This window comes from Marmota marmota, unplaced genomic scaffold, assembly GCF_001458135.2.
Source record: "Marmota marmota marmota unplaced genomic scaffold, marMar, whole genome shotgun sequence".
NCBI classification, from domain to species: domain Eukaryota; kingdom Metazoa; phylum Chordata; class Mammalia; order Rodentia; family Sciuridae; genus Marmota; species Marmota marmota.
In genome coordinates, this window is record NW_025999983.1 from 1,369,052 (window position 1) to 1,377,548 (window position 8,497).

The 8,497-nt window shown below is 58.0% G+C and overlaps 1 protein-coding gene across 4 annotated transcripts in view; it reads left to right on the top strand.

Annotated features, from left to right (window-relative positions):
* The first annotated feature begins 6 nt into the window (after window positions 1-6).
* The window catches only part of Dact2 (dishevelled binding antagonist of beta catenin 2), a 10,115-nt gene continuing 1,624 nt past the window's right edge, over window positions 7-8,497 (top strand). The window contains exons 1-5 of one of the 4 annotated variants that reach the window (XM_048805788.1): window positions 73-218; window positions 1,790-1,980; window positions 5,278-5,410; window positions 6,371-6,643; window positions 7,248-8,483. In XM_048805788.1, the coding sequence (XP_048661745.1) occupies window positions 6,481-6,643; window positions 7,248-8,483 (1,399 nt within the window). In that variant the 5' untranslated portion in view covers window positions 73-218; window positions 1,790-1,980; window positions 5,278-5,410; window positions 6,371-6,480. The other 3 variants (XM_015498670.2, XM_048805790.1, XM_048805789.1) reach the window with 3 other exon arrangements.

Here is an 8,497-nt window from a genome sequence, read left to right on the forward strand (position 1 = left end):
CGGCCCCCGGGACCCGCGGGCTGGGACCGCCGCAGAGGTGGGCGCGAGGCTGCGCGCGGCGCTGGCTGGGCTGCACGAGCTGGCGGGGGCTGCGCGCTGCGCAGCAGGCGCGAGTGCAGGGTGCCCTGGCCATGCAGCCCGCGCCCGCTGGTCCCCACGGCCCCAGCGGCCAGGAGCTGCGGCTGGAGGCGGCGCTGGCCGCTCTGCAAGAGCAGCTGGTAAGGGCCGGTCCGGAAGCGCTTTTACCTGCGCAGGCGGCGGCCGGGATGGGCAGAGGGCGAGGGGCTGTCTGATGGGCCGAGGGGCCGTCCTTGTGCTTAACTGGGATGCAGCTCTGTGCCCACGGAGTGGGACCTGCAGGCCCGGTGCGTAGGTGCGTAGGGGTAACGGGCCGCGGGTTGCGATCCTGGGAGCAGCGGGAGGAACCGCCCGCCCTCGCCCCTCTTGCGTGGGAAGCGCACCCGCTGCATGCGTCCCACGCAGATCGACTGGGGTTGCCTTCACGCCCGGGTTGCAGTCTGCTCTGAGAGGACTCCAGTGCCTTCATTTCCCCTGGCTGGAGTTGCCTGCGCATCCTGGCGTTATCTCAGGGTACCCGGTCCTTCCTATGCGCGCTGGGTTAGGGACAATAGTGCAGAGCGCGCTCTGAACCGGCCTGGACGTGTGCTCAGCTTGAATAGGGTCCAGCCTGGACGTGTGCTCAGGTTGAATGGGGTCCCACCGCCATAAGGAAACAGGTGGGGGAAGTCGTGTGTCTGACTATGTCTGAGGAGGGCATCTTTCCCCTTAACAGGCAACCTGAGCCATAAAGAGGAGGGGGGAGCCAAACTCTTGAAGCTTTCTCTACCCTGTGTGTTGCCTGAACTCCCCAACGCCAATTCCCTATTACACCCTTGAAGATACTCCAGTTACTACTCTTTGGGTTATTACCAAAGAGTAATAATTTGTTGTGTATAATTTCATTTAATTTATTGAAAACAAAAGAGTTTTTGCAGTATTGCAATATCTTTTTTAAACATCAATTAAAATGCTATACACAATGTCTGTTTGAGTTACCCCTATCTTTCCAAGTGGAGTTTCTTTTACATTGGAAATCCAATCTGTCCTGTTAAAAGTTACCCTCTTCAACAAGCCTCCCCAGGAGGCCTCAGCAGCGTTCCAATCAGCTTAGCTCATTCGTGTCCTTAACGGGGCAAATGCTTCTGGATTAAAGAATCAGGAAGTCCAGTGTCTCGAGACACCTCCCTGGACTCCTGTTACCTTCCCTTGCTGCCAGACACAGGTGAAGCCTGCCAGAGGGGGCCTGTCCCCTAACCCTGCAGCCTCTCTCTGCACCAGCTGCTCCACAGGAGAGGAGGGAGCTGGTGGGCAGTGGCCCCTTCACACTGCTCCAGCACCTGCTAACCCCACCGGGGCCCTGCGTGTGGGTTAGTGCCCAGCTGTGTCTTGGCTTCTGTGTGGCCTCAGCCAGGCACACACAGCCTTCGGGTGTGTTGCACGCACGCGTGAATGTTCTCAAGGAGGTGGGGGTGTGGCTGATGATTAACCTGGCCTCAGTAACACACCAATCAAGCTGTGGACTCGGGCCTCTAATTACAGGTAGCCTTTTGGAAGAGATCAAACAGGTTTTTGTTTAATTTTCTTTTTTTTTTAATGTGGGGACCAGAAGGAACATGCAGACTCTGACTTGAAACTTTGTTCTTGGAACGGATTATGTGATCAAAAGAGAAGGATAATTGACTTTGGGTGACATCAGCCAGTGCTTAACACTTTTACATTTTTCTTACAGGGAGAACAATTAGGAGTGATACTAGTTCTGTAATGAAGGAAACAATCCAAGGCTTTAGTCCAGCCGCTAAACACTCCAGTAACCAGCTGCCCGCCCCTCCCTGGCTTCACCTGGCCTAGGTCAACCTCCAGGTGTGAAGACAGGAAGAGCCTCTCTCTGGAGCAGCAGCCTTATCCTGCAGGAATTCTCAAGTGAGAATTGCTCTAGCGTTCCTAGGGATTAAACTGTCTGAGAAGCAGCAAGTGTCAGATGAGCTGCACCTCCCGAGTGGAGTGTCACAGGTCACAGAGATGCATAGAACGCTCTGCTGAATAAATCCATCAGTGACTTTTGTTTATGGAACAAAAGGAGAGATTTCAATATTTATTTCATCCTCTTCCAGGTTTCTATGCTAATGGCCCCTGTGCCCTCTGACCCCAGCAGGTGGCAGTAGCTCAGCCAGTCTGGGCAGAACCAGGGATGCTCTACCTGTCCATGTCTTCAAGAGCCTTGGTCCTTCCCAGTCAGCGGCTGCCACTTTCATTCCTGTAAGGTTTAGCCCCCACAGCAGCACCTAAGTAGAAAGATGTCCCCCACTGGTGACCCGGGAGGGGCCTGAAGACCTCTTCCACCAGAGCTGTGCCCCTGGAGGGAAGCAAGGAAACGCATGGGGACCCAGTGAGGTCTCACCCTGGAGAACGTCCCCCGGCTGGCTGTGCTGGTCATGACTTGCTCTAAACGTGGTAGTTGCAGCAAGTCCTTCCTGCTGGGCAGGCTCCAGGGTTCCGAGCTGCAGGAGTGGGCCACGCAGCTGTGAGCGCCAATGTGATGCTGGGTGCTTCCTGGACCCACCGTTTTGCTTTGTGAATGCTCAGAGAGCCGAGGAAGGGTCGAGAGCTTGCTCAAGATCAAGGATGAGGGCAGGCGTCCACAGGACCTGCCGGGCTTCCCCCAGGTCACAGGACTGTTGTCCATGAGTCCATCAGGAAACCCGGGCCCCTTGGCTATTGATTGATGGAGCCCTTTTCAACTCATCTGTGATGTTTACCCCTCTACAGGACAAGGGCCATAGCTGTGTCCTTCATGCATAAAATATTGCCACTGTACATTCTTAGCCTTCAAGGAAAGAAAGGAAGTGGTTTAGATACCATCGCTAGAGCCTGAGATTTAAGGCACTTTTAATTTCTGCCCTGTGAATACAATTTTGTGGTGACTACGATGCAGAACTGTTGATGGGGAGGGCAAAGCAAATGCAGCTTAGATAATTTCCTGTGGGCCATAAAGTAAGCATTTCAAAGAAAGGGCTTAGCCAAATCTCATTTTTAGAGAACCACCTGGGAGAGACATCCTGACTTTTCCAGGTCTGGGAAATGGTTCTGCCCCTGGGCTATTATTAACATCCAGGCTCCAGGCTTGCAAGCCCAGGATCTGCAGGTGTGCCAGGTGATTCCCCCTGTGACCCTGGGTGGTCCACCCATGTGCCATGTCCTGCCTGACCAGCCCCCGACCAGGGGTCAGGCACTCTGACCCAAGAGCCCCCAGCATGTCTTGAGAAGCATGGCCCCAAGTGGGCCTGAAGTCTTACAGTGAGAGTGAGAGCTGACGGGCTGTGGCCTGCTGCCGCGGAGAGTGCTCTGGGCTGGGCTTGCAGGGCCATGGGAGCCCTCATAGCATGTCCCTTGGAGCACAAAGGGCCGTGGCCTGAAAGAGGAAGGAAGCTCAGCCAAGGAACCCCAAGTCAGGCATGGTGGAAAGGGCTAGCAGGGTGCTGTGAGCCTGAGTGGTGGCCCCGCAGGCGGGCAGCGGGGCCTAAAGACGTGATGCGTCATCTGTGTGCCTTGACCAGAGTCGGATACCAGCCTGCAAAGGCTGGCCAGCAGTGTTGCTCACAAAGCAGCTAGCCCCAAGGCAGACACCGGGCAGACTGTGGCGAAGGGCTGCAGGTGGAGGGGAGGCCATCGGGGTCTGCAGGACTCCTTCCCTAGAAGGCAGGGGCAGTCGTGATTGAGGAGAAGTAGATGCTTTTAGAGATGAAATGAGACCTAAGAGAGGAGCCTATGTGGCTTTATGACAGGAAAGAAAAATCATTTGCAATCGCTGGGCCTTCAGTAAATCTTTCTTGTTTTGTTTTTTTCAGGAAGGTAACGGGGCTGAGCCTGTCTGTGCTGCAGGGCTTTTTTGGTAGTGCTGGGAAACATTTTGCTATTGTGACAATGGGCATGCTGGGACACCAGGACACTTGGACCAGTCTGGGTGGTTCTGGAAGCACAGAGTTCTGTTCGGCTCAAGGCTGGTTTTGCCATGCTCCTGTTTACAGATGATATTGTGGCTTGGAGACTCCATTCAGACCTGGGAGGTTGTTCCAGGACCTCTGATTTGTCTCCTGGAGGAAAAGCTAAGCTGACTTACATAGTCCCCCCCCAAGCTGTGTGTCACCTCACCTGGGGTGATGGGGGGGTTGTCAGTCATGACTGGGAAATCTCTGCAGAAGTAAACCTGTCCTGTGAACAGGACACTGTGACTACCTCCTTCCCCTCGTGAAGATTTCATGTAATACTGAAATTACTGAAGTCGTACCCCAAAGAAATGCAATCCATCACTTTCCTAGGATAAACCCACTTATTAATTATTTGAAATGCTGCAGTCAGCCTGGAAAACATGCTGAAATTCTATGATTGAGAGAAGTCAGCATTTACTAACTACTCAGTGCTAGATGATGTAGAACCATGGATATAGACATATATGGTATTTACCTGTGTACATAGATTGTGTTCATGGCAGGTTAGGTGGGCAGGTAGACACACACATGTGGTTAATGCTCATAAGAACCCACTTGGCTACCAGGTGCCCGGCTGGAGGAGACAGCCTCTGTGGGCAGATCAGAGTGTCCCTTCTCCAGGGAAGACCCCACCATTTCTTTCATGCAAAGTTGAATGATCTCTTTGTCTCTTGTGGTGCCCGAGGTTATTCCCTGAATTCTCTCAAACCTGTGGCAACCAGAGCCATCTCTCGGGAAAGGGAAGGGAGGCAGGATGAGGATGTCTCTTCTCTTCCTGGGGACATTCTACCCTGGGAAGGTGGCAGGAGGGCACAGATTCACCATCCCCAGCTGTGTCTCCCAAGGGGCTGCTGTGAGGGTCACGGTAACTGGGGGTGAATTTGTGCCTGGAGCAGAAACAAAGCAGCAGGGTGAATGTCTCCCGGTGGGTGCTCGGAGGTGGGGTCCTCGTGCTGCTCCACCCTCCAGGGAGCTGCTTTCCTGCCTCCCCTTAGGAAGGAAAGCCTTACTGGAAATCGCAAAGCATTTTACAAGTCTGCGTTGGAGGAAAGTGGTTTGTGTGCGCCTCGTTCAGTGTGTGCCAGTAGCACAGACGTTGCTCAGCCTGAGTGAGGGGCAGCCACCGTGAGGAGCCCCCGGCGCAGATGCTGCCTTGCAGCCGCCTTTCTGCCCACAGAGCCTCATTTCTGCACCCACTCAACTTTCTTTTTTTTTTTTTTTGGCTTCTTAGTCCCAGCTACGACGGCAGGACACTGGGCTGCAGACCCACCTGGACCAGCTGGACCAGCAGATCAGTGAGCTGCAGCTGGGCGTGCACAGGTCTTCTGTCGAGGTCCCTGACAGCGACAGCAGGCCCAGCTCAGGTAGGAGGGCCAGGGCTGTGGGAGGGGCCGCCTGCAGGCCTGCCACCCGGGGGCTGCAGAGCTGGTGGGCATCAGAGTGACACCATGTGCCCACAACCCTCTTGGGGACCTTGTCTGAACTGGTGAGCAGTGCTGGCCCTGGGCCTGAGGCTCGGCTGATCTGGAAGTTAGGCGGCAGCTGGAGGCCTGAGAAAGCCCCTGTTATCAGAGAGGACCGAGCAAGGCGCTGTGAGGTGAGGCACAGCTCCGTGTGTACCCGCATGTGGTGGCAGTTTGCCTTGGACGGGACCCGGAGCTTCTCCCTCCCCGGCTCAGCCGTCAGCTCTGCTTGGCTGGGCAGTCGCAGGGAGGACACCCACGCCTTCCAGTCCACAGACTCGTCAGCCTCAAGTCTGCACAGCATGTCCAAGGGGACAGGGACGTCCCCTTCCCACCACATCTCAGAGGCGACAGGGGTCAGCCAGTCTCGGCCGACACTTGTGGCTCTGGTCACTTTCGCCTCCATCCCAGGCTGCACTGGGCAAGCAGGTCTGTCTTCAGATCACTGTTGGGAGGTTCCAGTGGCAGCGTGGGGCAGGACCAGTGCTGCCGGCCACCACGCTTTCCAGCCTGGCCGGGCTGTGTGGCGCCTCCCCTGGCCCAGGGCAGAGGTGTCCTGAAATCACCGCTCGCAGGCGCTGGGGGGACGGGGAGATGCCTAAGGCCTGGCTCAGGCTGGACCTGCGGAAGAGACCTCCCCTTCCATGGGGCAGCTACCACAGCTGTCGGAACTGCTGGCCAGGGCAGGGAGGGGTGGGGGCCGGTGAGGTGGTCCTGCCCTTCCCACCAGGCTCACAGCTGCTGGAAGGTTCTGCAGGCTCCGCACTGGCCCAGGAGGAGTGGTGGTGACAGGAACCCGGGGTCCTCAGGCAGAATCCACTGCTCAGGGCACACTGACCTGCCTATGTCTGCTCTGTCCAGGCTTCTACGAGCTGAGTGATGCGGGCTCCTGCTCTCTGTCCACCTCCTGTGCCTCGGTGTGCAGTGACCGCCTGTCCCCCTCCCTGGGCAGTCTGCTGCCTGCGGTCTCCATGGTCAGGCCCAACATGGGGGACTGGCGACCTCGGTCTGCTGATGAGACCACTGTGCCAGCATGGAGACCCCAGCCCATCAAAGAGAGTGGCAGGCTCCTGGACAGTGGAGAGGACACTGGCCAGCCCAGAGGCATGTTCCGGCCCAGGCCAGTGTCTACAGGTGAGAGAGCCAGAAGGGGTGGGCGCAGCCAAGACAGCCTGTTCACACCTGCTAGGGATGGAGCAGAGACCCCCTGGGGTTGGCTGGGCACTGCCCTGCAGGGAGAGGAGCAATCCAATGTCTGCATCTGGGCATGATGGACACGCCATCCTAGTATCCTAATGGTGTGGGTTTCCTTAGTATTTAAAATGCACATCGGAAAGTTAAAAGGCAATCCTTCCAAACCCTCTGGTCTGCCTGAGGTTGGGGAAGGTGGAGAGATGAGCCTGCTCCCCCTTAGCTTCCTCCCTGATCCAAAAAAAGGGAAGATGCCATTTGACCTCGTTCCATTTCGGTGTAAGACGGAGTTTCGTGCCAGCCATGGCTCTCCTGGTGAAGGCACCTGCAGATGCCCCAGGGGGGCCCAGCCGCCACCTGGGAACCTGTGCTGCTGCAGAAGCCTCAGCCCCCGCAGCCTGCAGACCCAAAGCAAGGGCCTAAGCTCACTGTGGACAGGGACTGAAGGCCATGGAGGAAGAGCGGGCGCCCACGGCCAGACCGCCCTCACGCCTGACGTCAGTGAATCTTGGTCACTGATGCCCTTGTTCATGGTGTTCTGTTCCAGGAGATCTTGAACGGGTCCTCCCAGTGGACGTGGGGCTCCAGAGAGTTGACCAGGAGGCCACACCCGCCCCTCACCTCTGCCAGGGGATGGATGTGCCATCCCCCAAGCTGGACCCCAAGTACCAGCGTGACCTGGTGTCCAGGGGGGGCCGGGAGGTGTACCTGTACCCCAGCCCCCTGCACGCAGTGGCTCTGCAGAGCCCCCTGTTCGCACTGACTAAGGAGACCCCGCCGCTGGATGGCCATTTGCCCCCCAGGAGCCCTCTTTTGGGCCCCAGGGCTCTGAGCGCCACCCCAGCAGGGCCAGTCCTTGAGGCAGGCCCAGCTGGAGCTTACATTGACAGGCTGCTGCGTCTGCGAAGCCAAGAGGCCGCGTCCAGGGGACCTGGTGGGGAGCAGGGACCCGCAGGACATGAAGCATCCCCATCCCCCAAGAAGCCAGATGCCCAGAGACTGGGCAGTGGAGGTTGGCCTGCGAAGCTGGTCTGTTCCCCAGGGAGAGGGGATCTGGGAGTGGCAGCTCAGAGCAGGGCCAGCAGTGGAGACGGCCTTGGGCAGCAGGAGCCTGCACCCCTCCTGCACACCCAGTCCCCCAGACACCCCCGGGAAAAGGGCCCTGAGCCCTGGAGCCTCTGTGCCTTCGGGGAGACCTCTGTGGGCCCCTCTCCCTGCCCCCAGGCACAGCAGCCCCATGGAGACTGCAGCCCAGGCATCTCGTCCTCTTCTGGGAGCGTGGACTGTGGAAGTCCCCCTAGGGCCCCAGGCCATCTTGTCCACCCACCTGGCACCGCCATCGAAGCCTCCCGGTTGGGGCTGAAGACGGGCCACCCCAAGACCAAGCCTGTGAAGGTCAGGACGAAGGCCAGTGACAAGATGCCGAGGCTTGGGAACCAGGCGCCACTGCTGCCAGAGAGACCTTGGGGTGTCCACGCTGCCCCCCAGCTGTCCCCAGAGTGTGGCCCCACACACAGGCCCCAGGAGGGAGGGCTCAGGAGGAGGCCTGTGCTGGCTGGGGTTGCTCCTGGACGGTCCTGTTCTGAGTCCACTCTGTACCCTGTGCCCTTCTTCGTCCCCCTGTTGGTGGCCCAGAGGGAGAGCTACCGGGCACCGTCCCAAGCCCTGTCCTCCTTGGAGACAGCCCCACTTTGTGCCGCCGCCAGGAGGAAGCAGCGCAGGTGGCAGTCCACCGTGGAGATCTCAGCCGAGGCCCATCTGGCCAGTGCTCAGGAGCCCAGCCTGGGGCCCGCGAGG